Below are 18285 nucleotides of genomic sequence, written 5' to 3'. Positions count from 1 at the left end.
TGCAACCTGGGCATGTGCCCTTGCCCGGAATCGAACTCAGGACCCTTCAGTCCTCAGGCCGATGTTCTATCCACTGAGCCAAACCGGCTTGGGCTAAGCTATTCACTTTTGAGTTTGTGAAAATGTGTTCTAATAAAAAATTGAAGTATTACATTATTGAGCACAAATTCTGGATAAAATATAACAAAATTATACCATGTCTTCACACATTGCTATTTTCCCACCTCTTCCGTAAGGTAGGATAAATTAGCCTGACATTTGCTAGAGAAGCACTTGAAACAAACTTTATTTTTAAAATATATTTTTATTGATTTCAGAGAGGGAGAGCAATAGAAACATCAATGATGAGAATCACTGATGAGCTGCCTCCTGCACTCCCCTTACTGGAGGTCGAGCCTGCAACCCCACCATGTGTCCTGACTGGGAATCAAACTGTGACCTCCTGGTTCATAGGTCAATGTTCAACCACTGAGCCACGCTGGTCGGGAAAACACTTTTAACTGCAGATGAATGTGGCCCTCATCCCTTTATGTAAGAGTCATTCTTTCTTTTTTTTAAATTAATTTGAGAGGAAAGGAGAGAAACATAGATATGAGAAAAACATGGATCGGTTGCCTCCTGCACGCACCTGGACGAGGGATTGAACCCTCAACCTGGGTATGTGCCCTGACCAGGAATCAAACCCACCACCCTTCCGTGTCCGGGCCAACCAACTGAGCCACACCGGCTAGGGAGTGTGAGACGTTCTTTCCACGTGTCCGGGTGTTGTCCTTTCTTTCCATCGGGAGGAAAGCATGGCTTCCCACCACCTGCAGCCACCCGGGCTCTGTCCCCAGCATCTGCTAGGGAATGAAGATGCCGTTTCTCCCCATGTCCGTGTTTGCTCCGCCCGCTGGCCCGGGGCAGGCCTGCCCTCCGCACTGTGGGCCCGGCTCCCTGCCTCCCGGAGGACAGGGCCCTCGTCTTAGAAACACCAAACTTAGCGGGTTCAAGTCGCTCACGGGTGCCCTCCGACTGCGCGTTGCCCTGTGAGGGTCAATGTGCTCTCGGGCGAGAGGATGTGAAAGGGAAAGGAGTTGATTTTCCCAAGTCGCATGTTCTCAGGCAGCACCCCAGCGCCCTCCACAGGGCCCATTCCCAGCCACGGTGCCTGCGAGGGACAGACATGCAGACGGGCACGGACATCAGACTCCACACATTCGTTCTCCTTCGCTAAGACGGTGCGCTAAACATTTTGATGCACCAATAGTCGAGGTCGGTGGTGCGTCTCGTCCCTTCCCCTGAAAGCAAGCATCCTGCCCGCCAGGCGCTTCAGCAACCCTCTCAGTCACCGTCCTGAGAGGAAGCGCAGCCTCCTCAAGTCCCTGAGTTCACGTTTATTCAGCCCACAGGCCCAAGGAGGGACCGAGCCAGGCCCCGGGGCAGGAAGGGCAGGGCAGGGCCAGCCCAGCGCTACGGAAAGGAAGCACTTCCAGGTGGGGCAGGACTGCCTGTGTGCGAGATGCCTATCGGAGCGATTTCCCTGTCAAAGAAAACCTGATTTTGCAAAAGGCTAGAGTCTAAAGGAAGGTGGAACTGTCCTTTGGGCGCCCGGCGACCCTCCGCAGGCCATGGTCCTGAGGCCGCCGAGGCCAGGCCTTCTCGCCGCGGCAGGTGCGCAGCTCAGAGCGTCCCGTACACGCTGACTTTGGCCAGGGAGATGCTCTCTGTGCAGTAGTTGCGGCCTTTCTCATACAGGACGAAGAGCTGGGGGGCCTGGTCCGCCCCGCCCACACCGCCCTCCAGGGCTGCCAGCGATGAGTAGCCACTGGGCCCTGGCCAGAGCTGGACTGTCTCTTTCCTCCAGGAGGTGCCATTGCTGAAGCTCCAGCGCAGGGTCAAGTTCACTCCTGGGGAGAGCAGCAGAGTCAGGAAAGTAGGCTCTCTGCCCAGGCCTTCTCTAGACAACGGGCCCAGCCCCCACCCAGACACTCACGGGACTCCGGGTGGGCTGGGTTGGAGAAGAAGACAATGCCCGAGCTGGTGGCTACCGCTCCTGCGGCAACCACAGGGTCCACCAGCTCAGGGTCGAAGGTCACATCCCGGGGCCTCAGAGTATCACAGGCGTCGTAGCTGCGGAGGATGATTCGGCAGTGGCAGTGGTAGTTGTTCTGGTTCCGGGCGTTGATGACAACTGAGCCGTCCGGGAGCTCATAGGGCTGAGGAGAGAGAACAGGCTCAGGGAGACCCAGGGCGAGGGGCTGTGCCTGAGCCCAGGCTGGCGCCTGGGAGGGGGCGGAGCCACGGACTCCTGACCTGGCACTCGTCAGGGTTGAAGTCATTTTCCCGCTTGGGCTGGCCAAAGGGGATGCCGCTGACCCCACTGCCGTAGCGCCAGGAGGCGCCGTGGTCATCGCTGAGGAGGCAGAAGACCCCGTCCCGCTCCAGCGTCCCGTGGCCACACACGATGAGCCGCCCCTTCCGTGGCTCTCGCTGTTTCTGTGGGGAAGGGAGCTGCGTGTCACAGAGGGAGACCCGAGGGGGGCTCAGAGGCGGGAAGGGGAACCACCCGATCCTAAGTGTGGGGACACATGTGTCCCCCTTCAGTTCTGTCCTTGCTTGCTGGGGGTCCCCCGATGGATCTCATGCAGCCACCGCTGAATTACGCTCTTTTGCAGCATAAGCTCCTTTGGAACATCCCGGACCAGGGGCGGGCCCTGGGGGGTGGAGCTTGCTCTTTCCTTGGCGTGTCACTCACCACGCTGCGCCATGGCACAGACGTGTGTCTGCCCAAGGAAGGGGTGTTTTTTTCTAATTTGCAGCCTGTTGAGGACCACTGGGTGGGAAGTTCGTCTTCCCACTCCTCCCAGGATGTTCCTTTCTTCCAAGGGACCCCACCCAAGACAGAAACTGACTTCGCAGGCACTTCTCGGGGAAGGAGTCCATGTTGGGGCATCCCCCAGACTGTCCCCCAGACTCCCCCTCTACCCATCCCCGGACAGAGACCTGAATGCCAGAGCCCGGTCCAGGGGCAAACATCTCGGTGCCGATGTCCAGGGAGAGGTTCCGGGGTGGGCTCCAGGAGACCCCATCGTCCTTGCTCCACACCAACATGGTGGAGGCCACCTGGCAGCCGGCCTTGTGAGCACAGAGGCAGTAGAAAAGGAACACCACTCCCGTCTCCACATCGCTCACCACGGCCCCCAGGTTCAGCCCGTCAGGGGTCTCCCCGTCGTCCACGATGAATGCTGTAGGAGACCACGTGCTGCCTGAAGAAGAAAGAGACAATGGGACCACACGGAACTGAAGAGCTTCTGCACAGCAAGAAACCATTCCCAAGATGCAAAGGGCCCCCTGTGCGGAGGACACACCCACCGGCGAGACATCGGGTAAGGGCTGTTTTCCAAACGAGACTATGAGAACATGCTCACAGCCACTGATCATCGGGGAGATGTCAATCAAAACAACAATGCGGTACCACCTCACACCTGTCAGAATGGCTACCATCAACAAATCAACAAACGGCAAGTGCTGGCGAGGATGCGGAGAAAAGGGAACCCTCGTGCACTGCTGGTGGGAATGCAGACTGGTGCAGCCACCGTGGAGAACAGTATGGAGTTTCCTCAAAAAACTAAAAATGGAACTCCCATTTGACCCAGTGACCCCACTTCTAGGAATATGTCCTAAGAAACCCGAAACACCAATCAGAAAGGATCTATGCACCCCTATGTTCATAGTGGCACAATTTACAATAGCTAAGATCTGGGAACAGCCCACGTGCCCATCAGCAGATGAGTGGGTAAAAAGCTGTGGTACATTTATACCATGGAATACTATGCAGCTGTGAAAAAGAAGGATCTCTTACCCTGTGAGACAGCCTGGAGGGACCTGGGGAGTATCATGCTAAGTGAAAGAAGTCACTCAGAGAAAGACAAGTATCCCATGATCACACTCATGTGGAATCTAAGTAACAAAATAAACTGACGAACAAAATGGGCTCAGAGGGATGGAAGCATGGAACAGAGGGACAGATCTCAGAGGGAAGGGAGTGGGGGTGCGGGCAGAGAATAACCAAAGAACTTATATGCATGTATGCCAAATCCATGGATAGACAATAGTGTGGTGAAGACCTGGGAGGGTGGGAACTAGGTGGAGAGGGGCAATGGGGGGAAATGGGGGGCACCTGTAGTCCCCTCAACAGCACACATTTAACCATTAAGAAAATAAAACGAGAGCTGAAACCCAGGGAGCGCCGCGCAGGAGCCCGTCCCACCAGGCCCTGCAACGGCTCCTGCTCCAGCCGGACCGAGGCCTCACAGGGCCGGGCCCACAGACCCGCTCCCTGACCTCCTGGACCAGTGCTCTCCGCGCTCGCTCCCTCGGGCACACAGCCCTCCTGCCCTCAGACACTCCCGCCCGCCCCACGCTGCTCCGTTTGCCTCGCGTCGCCTTTAGCCTGCTTCTGTCCCCCCAGTAGAATGTAAGCCTGCCTGCCAGGCCGGGCTTTTGCTGATTTGTTCACAACTGTATTCACAGAACCTACCGCAGTGCCAGGCATACAGTCGGCGCTGGATACATGTTTGAAGGAATGTTCACCTCCGTGGCGATCCCCATTTCCAGATCACCTCCTCTCCCCAGCGCCCTCTCCCCGGGGCCTCGGCCGCCAGCCCCCCAAGCTGCCCCGTCCCCCGGGCCCTGGGCCGGGTCAGGCTGGACCGCGCCCCCGCCCCCCACCCAGCCCCGGCTCTGACCCAGGAAGATGTGTACCCTGGTCTGTGGACCTCCGCAGAGCGATGAACTTGGCCCCCTCGTCCGACGTGGACATCTTTCTGGCCTCGGCAAAGGCAAGGAGAGTGCCCCGCGGGGTGGCCGTGATGAGCGGGATGCGGAAGGTGTCCACAGCCCCGATCCGCCGCCCGCTCACCCACAGCAGCTGCTCCATGGTCACCAGCGGCTGGACCTGCGGGGGGGGGGGGGGGGGGCGCGGACACACGTGACTGGGGGTTAGGACGGCCGGGCAGCGGCTCAGAGTCGGGCTCCCCTGGGAGAGGCAGGTGTGGGGTCTCCAGTGGGCGCGGGTCCCAGAACAAGGACGGGGAACCCCGGGGAGAGGGTGGGGGGAAGCGGGGGCTCGGAGCGGGGAGGGGCTGCGAGGGGAGAAGAGGGGCCTCGAAAGGGGAAGGAGCGCGAATGCGGAGGACAAGGGCCCGAAGACGGCGGGGCTGTGAGCGGATGGAGGGGCGGGGCGGGCAGTCCGCGGAGAGGGGCTCAGCAGCCCGCGCGGGCGCCGCCGGGCGTGGGCCGCTTGCGGGGTCGGGGTCGGGGTGGGCGGTGCGAGGGCCGCTCACCAGCCTGAAGTCGTTCTCGTCCCCCGCCGCGGTCACTGCCGCGGACAACAGCAGCGGGAAGATCGCCGCAAATACCCGAACCCCACAGACTCCCCAGAACCCCGGCCTCCGCGGCCTCTCGGGGCCGCCCAGGAGCACCGAGCCGGGCCGCTCGGCTACCATTTCTCCCCGCGGCGGCCGCGCCCCTGGCCCCCAGGACTGAACCGGGCTGGAGTCAGTCAGCTGACCCTGGCCCTTTAAGCACTCCGGTGTCACCTCCCGCCCCGCCCCGCGCCCGCCGCTCGGCCGCGCTTCTGCGACTCTAATTGGCCCCAAACACTCGGACTCTTCACGTGACCCCTCAGCGCCTCTAAGCTAGCCCTCCTATTGGCCCGCTTTGAAGCGCCGCAGCTCGTGACCCGGGCGGGAATGAGGAAGGGCCGGGATGACTCCTCAGAGCCTTTTGATTGGTCGCAGCAGCCGGGGCGCGACCTGGGGGCGGGGCCTACTTTGAAGTGCGGGGCGGGGAGGAAAGGGTCCCATTGTCCAGGACGGAGTAAGGGCAGTACCAGACTTTTTGCGAAAACAAAATATGTATCCATCTTTAATAGCGTCTTTTACTACAAAATCAGGACCTGAGCGGGAGGGGAGGCTGGGAGGCTGCGCGCGCGGGGCGGCGCCGGCTCAGGGCTTCTTCCTCGTGCCGCCCGGGGGCGCGTCGTTCTTCTTGCCGAGAATCTGCAGGAGCGCCTTGGACATGAAGTAGGGCCGGGCCGGGGAGCCGTCGTTCCGCTCCAGGTCTTCCACTGCGCCGCAAGCGGGCCGTTAGCGGACGGGGCGGACGGCGGCCCGGCGGTGCGGGGCCGGGTTTGGAGCTCCAGGGGGGGTCGTGCAACTCCGTCCCCTCATTCACGTGGGATCATGATAGCACACCCCACCCCGTGGTCAGGTTCGCGGGGGCCGCACGCCCCCTGCGCGGCGCGGAGCCGCACGACCAGAGCCTGAGAGGTGCCCACAGCCGGGCGAGGGGATCCCGCTCCCCACAGCCCCGCGGGCAGCCCGCACTTCCCCGGCGTTTCCCGGGGACCACAGGAGGCCTCTCCCCTGGGGAGCTCCTTGGAGCAGCCCCCAGCTGGGCGCTCACTTCCCCTTCTCACCCAGCCTGTGCCCTGACGTTGGGTGCAGGTGCCACTCACGGAAGCAGAGGAAGAGCGTGTCCACACACATGCCAAAGACGCTGAAGAAGCCGCTGGCGATGACGTAGGCCCCCACGACGGAGATCTGCGGGACACAGCCTGTGAGGGCCTCTGGGGAGCCAGGGGGTGCGGCGGAGAGGGCAGTCACTCACCATGATGGGCAGCCAGTAATAGTTGAGGGGGCCGCTCTCAAAGTCTTTGCCCAGCCCCACGAGGCGACCGGTGAAGAAAAAGAAGGACAGGACCCCTGCGGGAGGTCAGCGTCACCCTGGGAGCCAGCTCTCCACTTCCCCGCACCCTGCCCGGTGCTGGCAGCTCGGGCCTGGTCCTTACCGACTCCTCCCACCACCAGCAGCTTCCCGAAGAGCAGCAGCAGGTCCGTGACCTTGTCCAGGACCACCACCCTGCACGGGGAGAGGCCCGGGCTGGACGGAACTGCCTCCATCACTTGCCGTGACAGAGGCAAATGGACATGGTTCCCACAGGGTGGAGGCCCTCTGAGCACAGCGCCCCCCGCAGGCCGCAGGCGGCGGGAGACCACGGGTGGGGCAGCCCGACCTGACAATGTTCCGCATGAGCAGCATGAAGGCGTCTCTGGCTGAGACACAGAAATTCTTCCCGTAGATGGCGATCTGGGTGAGATGGGAAGGTCAGAGTCACCAGTGAGCGCTCACCTGGGCCGGGCGGGGCCGGCCGGGGCCCTGGAGCAGGGCCTGCTCCTGCAATGGGCTCACCATGATGTATGCGTTGCGGTTCAGGAACTTGATAAACTTCTCCAGACACCAGAGGCAGCACTTGAAGCAGCACATGATGCAGCGGGCCATAGGGTTCTGGGCGCCTGGGGGCCAGGGACTTGGGTTTCAGAACCCGGGACACGGGTCCTGAGCCTCTCCCCAAGGACTCAGCTGCTCAGCTGGGCCTTCCCCAGCCCCTGACCTCGGCTCACCTCTCAGCTTGTGGTCAATGTACTCCAAGGTGACCCGCACTATCTGCACAAGGGTCAGGATGAGGGCCCCGAAGGCCAGCGACCCGGTGTGGTATCTGCCCAGGGATTAGGCAGTCAGAGGCAGCCCGGACCCCTGGGCCCCCCGGGCTCCCAACCCCTCCCTCCCCAGGCTTACCGCAGCGTGCGGATGAAGGCGGCGCTCAGGGGGAAGGTGGGGATATCCCGGGGCTTGTGGAAGGCCCAGTAGAAGGAGGCAAAGGCCCCAGCCAGGACACACTGGCCCAGAGCCAGGACCCAGTTGAGGGTCCAGAATAGCCCCAGGACCCCGTAGATTTGCAAGTTGAAGAGAGAACGTTGCACCAGGCCTGTGGACAAGTAGCCCTGGAAGACGCACATCAGCCCTGGGCACGAGGAGTTCGTGGGCTGAGCCTGGGGAGCACAGACAGGTCCATTCCCAGCCAGCGCCTGCCACTCCCGGAGTGGAAAGAAGCAAAGCCTCCCCGGCTGGGGAAGGGGCGCCTGCCGGGAGACTCACTGCCAGGTTCTAAGTGGGCTGGTCGCGCGTATTGCGTGAGCATCAATCTCCTTGTGGTGTGGGCCAGGCCTTAATGGTGTGTGGGGAGCCGTGGGGCCAAGGCCGGGCTCTGGAGAGCCTGGCCCTCGATCAGCTCTCCCCTCCCAGAGCAGCCTCTGCAACTCCAACCAAAATACTTTCCAGCAAAATTGAGGAGACTGGGTATCTGATGACATTAAGGAATTATTGTTAATTTTGTTGGGTTTGAAAATGGTTATAGTGGCTTTGCTTTTTAAAAGTCTTATCTGTTGCCCTAGCCAGTTTGGCTCAATGGATAGAGCATCGGCCCTCGGACTGAAGGGTCCCAGGTTTGATTCCGTCAAGGGCACATGCCCGAGTTGCAGGCTTGATCCCCAGTAGGGGGTGTGCAGGAGGCAGTCAATCAGTCATTCTCTCTCATCATCATTGATGTTTCTATCTTTCCCTGTCCATTCCTCCCTGAAATGAATAAAAAATACATTAAAAAAAAGTCCTTATCTGTTGAGATCCATCCTGATATGTTTACAAGTGAAATGGTATGATGTCCAAAATTTCCCTTAAACTCTAGAAAAAAAATTTGCACTTAGGGGGTGGGGGTGAGATAGATGAAATGAGAAAGTCAAAGGTGTGGAATCTGGGTATGGGAATTGTCTACTTAGCGTGTGTTTGAAAAATTTCCATAATAACAAGTGAAAAGCACAGAAATAAAAAAAAAAACACCCTTTCCAGCCACTGTGACGGCCTTGATAATTGCTGGGACTGAGTGCATGTCTGACATTTTATAACAAGAAGATGCACTTTCCCTTTGTGTGTACCTGCGGGCTGAGTCGGCCTCCACGGCTAGGTCCTGAGCAGGCTGAAGCCAGCCCAGGTCATCTGGGCTTTGCACACTCAGTGCCTGGCACACAGGGTCCTTCGCAAACGGAAGCCGGCCTCCCTCTCCTTTAGAGTGGGGGCCAATGCCTGTGGGCGGAGCCCGGTCCCGCTCAGAGCAGGTGGCCCCAGGAAAGCGTTGAGGACAGTCAATTCCCAGAGGTCCAGGCCACCCCCTGGGAACCTCAGGGGGAGCCTGGCAGCTTCCCTCCCAGACCCCGCAGGGCAGGGCAGGGCAGGGCAGGGCGGCTCACCTGCCTATTGCCTAGGCCCTAGGGCAGTGTGTTCCCAGGAGGAAGATAAAAAAACTAAACAAAAGCCATAGCTATCGGCGCTAATCAGGTGCTGGGCTTGGTGCTAAGCACTTGATGTGCCCGAAGTCACTGCATGGTCTGGCTCGCCCTGAGAGCAGGTATTATGAGGGTATTATGATTAGCTCCACTTTACAGAGGGGACTGGCTGGGGTTCATGGTCGGCAGAGGAATGTCCTGGGGAGGGCAGGGCCCTGGCACCCAGCTTCCTGAGGCCTGGCGCTGCCTCAGGCACAGCACACTGGGCCTCGGTGGCCCTCCCTGGCTCGGGCACGACTCCTGGCTCCAGAGTCCGCGGACTGGCTCCCTTTCGGGCTCCGCCGGGGCCTGTTGTGTGACCTTGAGTGAGCCTCTGTCCTCTCTAGTCCTCGGTTTCCACTGCACAAGGAGGCATTTGTCCCCTAAGGTGCCCCTCCACGTTCACCCCAAGCCCCTCACCATGGGGTCGCACGATGCATTCAGTGGCGCTGCCTCACAGCTGGGGAGGCTGGCGTTGGGTGCCCAGAAGACGTACTGAGGTTGTCCTGAGGTGGCCAGGTACCCAGAGGGACGTCAAGGAAAGCATGGCCACACGGGGTCTCTGCAGGCGCCCTCCACGGGGCCTTCCCAGCTGCTGGTGCCGATGCTCCCTGGCGAGGCCGGGCCTCTGCCTGGGCTCGCTCCTCCACTCTGTCCCCGGGCCGTGCTGGGCATGCCCAGAGGGACGGGCGCCTTCTCAGCACCAAGGGACTGAGTGGGCAAGTCCTGCCCTTCCTGCCCTCCGCCCCCACGTACACCGGAGGCTGGCTGTGTGGGCAAAGGATACAGAGCAGTCATGGCCCAGTAGGCAATGCAGACGAGCAGGAGGACAAAGGTGACCAGCGGGTAGAACACAGTGGACATCATCTGTCCCACAGCCCTGCCGGGAAGTGAGCACTGTCCACCAGCAGGCCTGCCCCGGCCCACTCCACCCCGGGGCTGGCACGCCTAGGAGCTCCCAGTGAACGGAATTCGATGAATGAGGCTCAGGGGGCCCTTAGGGGAAGTGAGAGTCTCAGAGAAGCCCCCCGGCAGCTTCAGGGAAAGTAAGGTAAGGGAGTCCTCACAGTGCTGTGTTGACCAACCTGGCAGGTGGGTCTTGGTTGGGAGCAAGCTGCTGCTTCCCCACCCTGCCTGGGTTCCCACCGTCCCACCCACCATCACCATGGCAACAGTGACTGCCAGGACTGCCCTTCTGGAGGGCCTGCTTCATGCCTGAGGCCTTGATGAGATACTTCATCCTCAGGGCACCCTACAAGGTAGGTATGCTCTCACCCCCACTTCACAGATGGGACAACGGAGGCTCAGAAAGGCTGTCACAGCAGCATTAACCACTGCACTACTCTGCCCTTCTCCTGCAGGCCCCGCACCTGCCCAGCCGCCCACCGGCCACACCCTGCCCCCGGCCCGCCTGTCTCGGGTAGGCCCTGACTTGCTGGCCTCCTTCAGGAGGGCGATGGCGATGCGGATCCGCTGCCGCAGGAAGATGAGCATGAGCAGCAGGAGGCCTTCCAGCACAGCCAGCACGATCACTGAGGGCGACAGGGCAGAGGGGCGGTCAGGCCAGGGCAGCCCTTGGCAGTTGGCATTGGGAGGGGCGGGGTACTCACGGGCCACCAGCCAGGTCTCCTGAACACTGCGGTAGGCGCTGAGGTTGGTGGTGAAGCCCAGCTGGGTGATGGAGGCACCCTGGTCCCGCAGCACCTGGTACTCCTTCCAGCAGTGGTAGATGCCATATGCCAGCACCCCCAGCACCCCTAGGATCAGGACCAGCACCAGGGGCCCGGCCACCAGGCGAAGAAGCAGGAGAAACAGCAGGCTCAGGACCAAAGCCACGCCGAGGGCACTGTAGGCAGGAGGAGGTAGGTGAGGGTCACCCCGGGCCCCCAAATGCCTTTCCTCACACCTCTACAGTCTTCAGATTAGACCTCCTTTCTATTATAATTCCTGTTGGCTTGGGGTCCATTCTGAGCTCTGGCTCCTCCTCCCTTGTCTACAAACTCAGTTTCAGACACTGGGCTGGAGGATGCGGATCAGGGAGGGAGAATGGAAGGAGAAAGCGGGCAATTTGGTGACTCACACAAGAATCCAGTACCAGGATTGGGCTAAGTCTTCAAAGATCTTAACGCTGATGTCACGGGCATTGAGGCTGTCCAGAAGACCACTAGGGAGAGACAGAGTCGGACGGGGCTGTGGTTGGAAGGGCAGAGGGCAGAGCTGTGGAGGCAGCGGTACCCACCTGATCCCCTGGTTGATGGAGGTGTTGCCAGAGATCCCTGGGAACTCGAACTGTGTACTATTGGGGTATGGAAAACAGCGCCCCAGAGCTGGAGGGAGAGAACAGCTACTGGGGGGTCGGGCACAGAGCTTTGCCTTGAAAGTCTCTGGCCGCACCTCAGCCACAGCCCTCAGGGGGGCAGGAGAGATGGTCTGCTCCCCTCTGAGAGCTGTTCTTGATTCCACAGCAAAAGGGAGCTCCGGCAGGGAGCCCAGGCCTCCCCGCCCGGGGCTGCCGCCCCACACCCTCCTTTGCTCTGGGCTGGCTCTTAGGAAACCTCCACTCCCTACCTTGCCGTCCACCAGCCCTCCTCTGCCTGGGTGCCAGGGAGCCATGCACAGCGTGGGCCTCGTCATCCCAGGGCCCGAGCCACTCTACTGCTCAGGCTCCTCCGCGGCTCGGCCCTGACCCTGCTCACCTCACAGCCAGGCTTCAGGCCTTCCGAGCCGGCGCTCTGGCTGCGCCCCTCTCCCTGTCAGGCTCCATCCTTGCCTCACCTTGCCTCCTGCAGGAGGCTTGTGCCTTCTCCTGGCACCAAGTACATGCCCACAGCATTTGTCGTCACCCTTACAATGTTGCCAGGTACACTTGGCATTGACATTCTCGAGAGAAAATAAGGCTCAGAGAGGTTGAGCAATTAGCCCAAGACCACACAGCTAGAAAGTGCTGGAACTTACGTCCAGATCTGACTTTGGAGCATTCATTTGAGGTACTTCCTATTATATTTATGGTGAGAACTGGGTATCTTTTCTCATGCAATAATGTAAATATTTTTTATTTAAAAAAATAACACTGACTGCCCCGGGTGGGGTAGCTTGGTTGGTTGAGCATCGTCCAGTATACTGAAAGGTCACTGGTTCGATTCCTGGTCAGCGCACATACCTGGGTTTTGTCTTTTTTTTTTTTTTTAAATATATTTTATTGATTTTTTACAGAGAGGAAGGGAGAGGGAGAGAGAGTTAGAAACATCGATGAGAGAGCAACATCAATCAGCAGCCTCCTGCACACCCCCTATTGGGGATGTGCCTGCAACCAAGGTGCATGCCCTTGACCGGAATCGAACCTGGGACCCTTGAGTCTGCAGGCCGACACTCTATCCAGTGAGCCAAACCGGTCAGGGCTGTTTTTTGTTTTTTTTTTAAATATATTTCTTTATTGATTTCAGAGAGGAAGGGAGAAGGAGAGAGAGAAACAGCCTATCTAAAAAAAGAGTAACATGCAAATTGACCATACCTCTGCTATACCTGCAAGCCACCCCAACCAGCCAATCAGGAGTGAGTATGCAAATTAACCCAACCAAGATGACTGCGGCCACTGAGCGAGCAGGAGGCTTGGGTTCCCCCAGCGATGGAGGAAGCCAAACTTCCTGGCCTGCCTTGGCCTCCGCTCAAGGCTACAAAGTTTCAATTATACAAGATAAATAAATCCCAACAAAATGGTTGCGGCCACTGAGGAGCAGGAGGCTTGGGTTCCCCCAGTGATGGAGGAAGCCAAGCTTTCCACCCACCCTGGCATGCCCTAGCCTCCGCTCAAGGCTACAAAGTTTCAATTATAGAAGATAAATAAATCTCAACAAAAATGGCTGCAGCCACAGAGCTGGAGAGAGCAGGAGGCTTGGGTTTCCCCAGCAATGGAGGAAGCCAAGCTCCTGCAGCCCTGGCCTCCGCTCCAGGCTACAAAGTTTCAATTGTAGAAGATAAATAAATCCCAGATACCAGGGCCTGCGCTTGGGTTGCTGGGGGGCGTGGCTGGCCTGCAAACCACCACAGGCCCCTCGCCCAGGCCACCTCATGCCCCAAGGGTACCCCCACCCTGATCTGGGACACCCTTCAGGGCAAACCAGATGGCCCCCACCAGTGCACCAGGCTTCTATACTATTGAATAAAAGAGTAATATGCAAATTGACCATCACTCCAACACACAAGATGGCTGCCCCCATGTGGACACAAGACAGCCGCCACAAGATGGCCAGCAGGGGAGGGACCAGGTCTGCAAGGGAGGGCAGTTGTGGGCGATCAGGCCAGCAGGAGAGAGCAGTTGGGAGGGACCAGGCCTGCAAGGGAGGGCAGTTGGGGGAGATCAAGCCTGCAGGGGAGGGAAGTTAGGGGTGACCAGGCCGGCAGAGGAGGGAAGTTGGGGGTGACTGGGCCTGCAGGGAAGGGCAGTTGTGGGGGGGGACCCAGGCCTGCAGGGGAGAGCAGTTGGGGGGTAGCAGGCCTGCAGGGGAGGGCAGTTAGGGGTGACCAGGCCTGCAGGGGAGGGCAGTTAGGGGTGACCAGGCTGGCAGGGGAGCAGTTAGGCATCAATCAGGCTGGCAGGGGAGTGGTTAAGGGGGTGATCAGGCTGGCAGGCAGAAGCGGTTAGGGGCAATCAGGAAGGCAGGCAGGCGAGCAGTTGGGAGCCAACAGACCTGGATTGTGAGAGGGATGTAGGGCCTAAACAGGCAGTCGGACATCCCTCGAGGGGTCCCAGATTGGAGAGGGTGCAGGCTGGGCTGAGGGACACACACCCCACCCGTGCACAAATTTCATGCACCAGGCCTCTAGTCAATGATGAGAGAGAATCATTGATCAGCTGCCTCCTGCACGCCCCCTATTGGGGATTGAGCCTGCAACCCAGGCATGTGCCCTTCACCGGAATCGAACCTGGGACCCTTCAGTCCACAGGCTGGTGCTCTATCCACTGAGCCAAGCCAGCTAGGGCCATACCTGGGTTTTGGGCTCGATCCCCAGTAGGGGTCATGCAGGAGGCGGCTGATGGATGTCTCTCACATTAATGTTTCTCTCTTTCTCCCTCCCCTTCCTCTCTCTCTCAAAGTCAATTAAAAAGTCATAAAAATAATTTGGTTGTTTAAAGAAAAATTTACTATTGGAAAGAAGAGCATACAGAATTAAAATTAGTCAACTGCCACCCGCCGCCAGCCATCTTCATCTGGAGCACTGGGTGAACTTCTGGTCTGTCTTCTATGCACGCACCTAAAAGTGCGTGGTGCATTCGCCACGCATAGCCTTCGTGGTTGCCACGCACTCTCTGAACCTCTCTGATTTCCCACCAGCACGCAGCTCCAGGGCAGCTGCACTTCCTGCCCAGCCACGCCCGCGCCGCAGGTGCAGGGCAACTGCGCTGTCCCGCTGTGTGACTTGGCTGCCCCTGGGCCTGGCTTCCTCATTTGAGCAATAAAGCACAGGCTACCTGACGCTGAGGAGGAGTGTGCTCACCTGGAGTGGAGGGGAGGAGGAAGCTGGGGCAGAGCTCTCGTTCCAGGCTTTGGAGTACTGGCTGGCGGGGGCGGGGAGGGGGGGACAGACACCAGTCACAGCAGGATGGAGTGACCTCCCCCGCCCTCCCCTCCCCCCGCGCTACCACCACAGTCACCTTCCCAATTATACAAGATAAATAAAGCACAGGGTGTGAGCCACCAGGAAGCTCACACCCTGCACCCCACCCATGTGGCCCCTCCTGATGACAGCGATGACGCTGGGGCAGCGCTCACCATATCCCAGGGCACCCCTGGCAGGCAGACAGTCCGGTGTGCAGCGTAGAAGACCTCCCCGACCGTCAGTGAGAGCTCACTCTGACTCACGACCCAGGGGGCCGCTGGACAGGAGGACACACACACCTGGGGCAGAGGGCGTGCTGTGGGGCTCTTTCCAGACCTGGGGGCGATCTGGGCAGAGGCAGGTCCCGGGCTCTGACCTGGGGCGTGGGGCATTGCAGGCCGTGCTCGGCGACTGTGATGATGTTGGTGGCCAGGATGCAGCTGAAGATGTTGAAGTACAGGAGATAGGGCTTCTCTCTGCAGGAGGGAGGACGGGCACGTGTCAGGGCCTGGCCAGGTGTAGGGGCAGGAGGGACGGCGGGCCTCGCCTCCAGGCTGCACGCCTAGCTCCTGGCCTCAGCCGGGGGTCTGAGAGCCCAAAGATCTCCAGTCATTCAGCGCCGCAGACGGCTCAGACAGCGCTGAGCTAACCCGCGCTCGCAAACGGTTAAAAGCATGAACTCTGGAGCCCGATCACCACCCAGCTTTATGACCTTGAGCAAGGCCCTCTATAGCTCACAGCCTCAGTCCGTCGTGGTAACTACCAGTGCCCGCCATGCGAACGCCATGTAAATGCCGGCGGTTTGGTTGTTGATGGGCCACTCCCTGCCTACAGGACCAACAGCACCCTGCTGCGGTCACCCCTGCGTCTCAGAGGGCGAAGTCGGAGCTCAGAGAGGCCGAGCACCTTGCAAGGCCACAAGCAGGACCCCGGCGGGGAGCCAATGGCCATCTCCAAAGTCTGAACCCTGTGCACCTGACCCCGGCTCTCCCTCCCTCACAAGCCAGCTGCCCAGCCTGGGGGAGGCTGCCGATGTGGCTGAGGGGCGCCCTGCCCATCCCCCCTCACCTCCCTCTGGCCCCGCTGGTGTACTCACTTGTTGGCCCCCATGCCGCAGTAGGCCCCGGTGGAGTTCCTGGGGTAGAGGACTTGCCGGGGGTCTCCATACACCCACGCTGGACACAGACACACAGAATCACCCGAGGGGCGTCAGGGATGTCGTGGGGAGCAGCCCTGGGGATCGTCTCTCCCTGGTCACTGCCCCGCCGCCGCCCGCTCCGCGCAGCCGGGAACTCACCCACGACGCCCAGCGCCGCGTAGCCCAGGAGGAAGAGGAGGAAGAGGACACAGCAGATGACGTCGGTGCAGCCCCTGCGGGAAGGGCCTGCTGAGCGCCGGCGCGGCCTCCGGCCTCCGTAGGAAGGCCTCTCTGGTGGGTGAGCTGCCTCCAGAGCCACCAGGAAGCTCACAGCTCCTGCTCCGCTGGTTTCCGAAGGGCACGGCCCCGAGCCGCGGCCCCTCCACCCCGGCAGCGCCCCCCTCTCCGGGCACAAGCTTCTTACCCATTTTTCAGCAAGTACACGGCCAGGGCGAGGCCCCCGCCCCCAGCGCCTCCCAGAGCTCACCTGCTCTTGATGGGGCCTCGGAAGGAAGGGTCGTGTTTGACGGGCTTCCCTGCGGGCAACGGGGAGCAGTGTGGAGAGCGAGGCACTCAGGGGACTCTCCCCATTTCCTGTCCCCACCAAGGGAAACGGACAGGGGCAGGCTGGCAGGAGGGGGATGGGGGGCGGAAAGGTAGGATCCAGGCCCGCCAGCAGGCCTGCTGCTCACGGTGAACCCCCAGGAGCGGGAGGGGCCTTTACGGGTCATTTCCAGGACAGTGACTTCCCCTCCTGCCTCCACCCTGGCCCACCTCTCCTTCGGCCCCCTCACCCCGGTGAGGTGGACTGTGTCCACCACTTCCAGTGGCCTCATGCTGCCATCCCGTCCCCCTCCTCTCCCAGGCGGGCAGATGGAGCCACAGGGAGGCCACAGCCCCTCTCCCTCTGCCCCAGGCTGTGGGGAAACTAGACCCACAAGCCTCAACTCCTGCAGGGCCTGGGGAGGGAGGCAGCTCCCTGCACACCCGCTCCCGAGGGGCCTGTCTCCCGGCCACCGCCAGTCGCCGGGCAAGCAATCCAAGCAGGTGACACCCGAGCTCGGCGGTTGAGATTGCGGCTGTCCTGTTCCTGGTCCTCCCTGAGCACACACAGGGAGGAAGTGGGGCAGCACCAGGGTCCCTGTGGGCACTGAGGGGGGCAGAGGGCCGGGCAGTGTGGGAAGAGGTGGGGTCCGTGCTCTGCAGACGCCTGGACTCTGTCCCTGCACGGCTCTCGGACATGAGATCAATGATTGACCCAAAGCTGCTCCAGGAAGTCCTCCTCTCCTTCCTGGCCCCCTTGAAACCCAGGCCTCCCCTCTGGGAGTCCCCTTCCCTCCAGAACAGGGGCCCAGATCCCCAAACCCGAGGGCCCTGTGCAGGCTGGCTCCCAGCCCCCACTGCTCACAGGGATCCGAGGCCGCCCTGTCCCTCTCCCTCCCCTCTCCCCATCCCTAACCCTCAGGTCCTGGGCCGGCTCCCAGACCACACTGCTCACAGATTCTGGACAGACACAGGCTTCTTGCTCCGTCTCCCCTCAGGCCTTACCCTTAGGCCTTACCCTTCACCCTTCACGGGGACCCCAGGAGGCCCCGCCTCTATTCTTCAAGGTACTACCAGTACAGATCCGGAGACAGGCTCAGCCCCCCATAAAGACCCTGAGCCCCAACTCCTCACTGGGGCCCCAGCACAACCCACTTCCCTGCCACTGCTCAGCGACCCTGTGGGAAGACCCCCAGCGCCCTCCCCTCAGCCCAGGGTCCGGGCTGAACCTCCTGGGGACCCAGCCTTCTGCTGGCGGGACCTCACCCGGCAGCTGCGGGCTCCACAGCACGCGCCCCAGCCCCTGCTCAGGACCACACCCTACCTCCTTCCACTCAGGCTCCCTTCCTCCCAGGGCCATGCCCTGAGGGACCAGCGTCTGGGCCTGAAACCCCTGGTCCCAGGGGCTAAATAAAGCCCAAAACCCCAGCTTCACTCCCCAAAGTTTCCTTAGCAACGGCCCGAGCCCCTGCACCCCATCCTCCTCCCAGGACCCTGGCTCTGCCTTCTTCCATGAGCTCCCCCAGCCTCTCCCCAGGTCAGCCCAAGTGGCCCGCCAGGTCTCCCTCCCTCACAGCCCTGGCCTCCCCCTAGCCTCACCGTAGGCCTCACCCCCAGCCGGCTTTCCCCCCATGGCTCAGTGTCTCCGGAGTGATTGGAGGAGCTGGAGTGATTGGGAGTCGGGAGACCTGGCAACTCACCTGCCGAGGCCCCGCCCTCCCACGTCACAGCCCCACCTCCGCCCGTGGTCCCTGACACACTCTAGTTCCTCCTCAAAGTGCAAAGGGAGGAGGGCGAGGCCAG

General features: G+C 60.7%; 2 protein-coding genes across 3 annotated transcripts; both read right to left on the bottom strand.

Moving 5' to 3' along the window:
• Positions 1-285: 285 nt before the first annotated feature.
• Positions 286-5555, bottom strand: NEU1 (neuraminidase 1). Its single transcript, XM_079781550.1, has 6 exons — positions 5328-5555; positions 4747-4939; positions 2986-3248; positions 2296-2478; positions 1976-2198; positions 286-1889 (listed from the first exon to the last, which is right to left on the bottom strand). The coding sequence occupies exons 1-6, from the start codon at positions 5487-5489 to the stop codon at positions 1663-1665; spliced, it is 1251 nt and encodes a 416-aa protein (XP_079637676.1). The 5' UTR covers positions 5490-5555; the 3' UTR covers positions 286-1662.
• A 318-nt stretch (positions 5556-5873) lies between these two features.
• Positions 5874-18192, bottom strand: SLC44A4 (solute carrier family 44 member 4). 2 transcript variants are annotated; one of them, XM_079781450.1, is made up of 21 exons: positions 18094-18192; positions 16427-16475; positions 16099-16172; positions 15898-15976; positions 15178-15277; positions 14975-15100; positions 14700-14760; positions 11443-11530; positions 11284-11367; positions 10814-11049; positions 10636-10735; positions 9991-10083; positions 9624-9726; positions 7624-7877; positions 7449-7543; positions 7237-7340; positions 7061-7134; positions 6836-6906; positions 6655-6749; positions 6503-6587; positions 5874-6112 (listed from the first exon to the last, which is right to left on the bottom strand). In XM_079781450.1, exons 1-21 carry the CDS (start codon positions 18113-18115, stop codon positions 5991-5993), a joined length of 2115 nt encoding a protein of 704 aa, XP_079637576.1. In that variant the 5' UTR covers positions 18116-18192; the 3' UTR covers positions 5874-5990. The 2 variants fall into 2 exon arrangements, with proteins under 2 accessions (XP_079637576.1, XP_079637575.1); XM_079781449.1 differs by having other exon boundaries at positions 5875-6112; positions 18082-18191.
• Positions 18193-18285: the final 93 nt, after the last annotated feature.

This window comes from Cnephaeus nilssonii (assembly GCF_951640355.1).
Source record: "Cnephaeus nilssonii genome assembly, chromosome: 9".
Lineage (NCBI taxonomy): Eukaryota > Metazoa > Chordata > Mammalia > Chiroptera > Vespertilionidae > Cnephaeus > Cnephaeus nilssonii.
The sequence above is the reverse complement of the archived record's forward strand: the minus strand, read 5'-3'. Positions and strand labels throughout refer to the sequence as shown.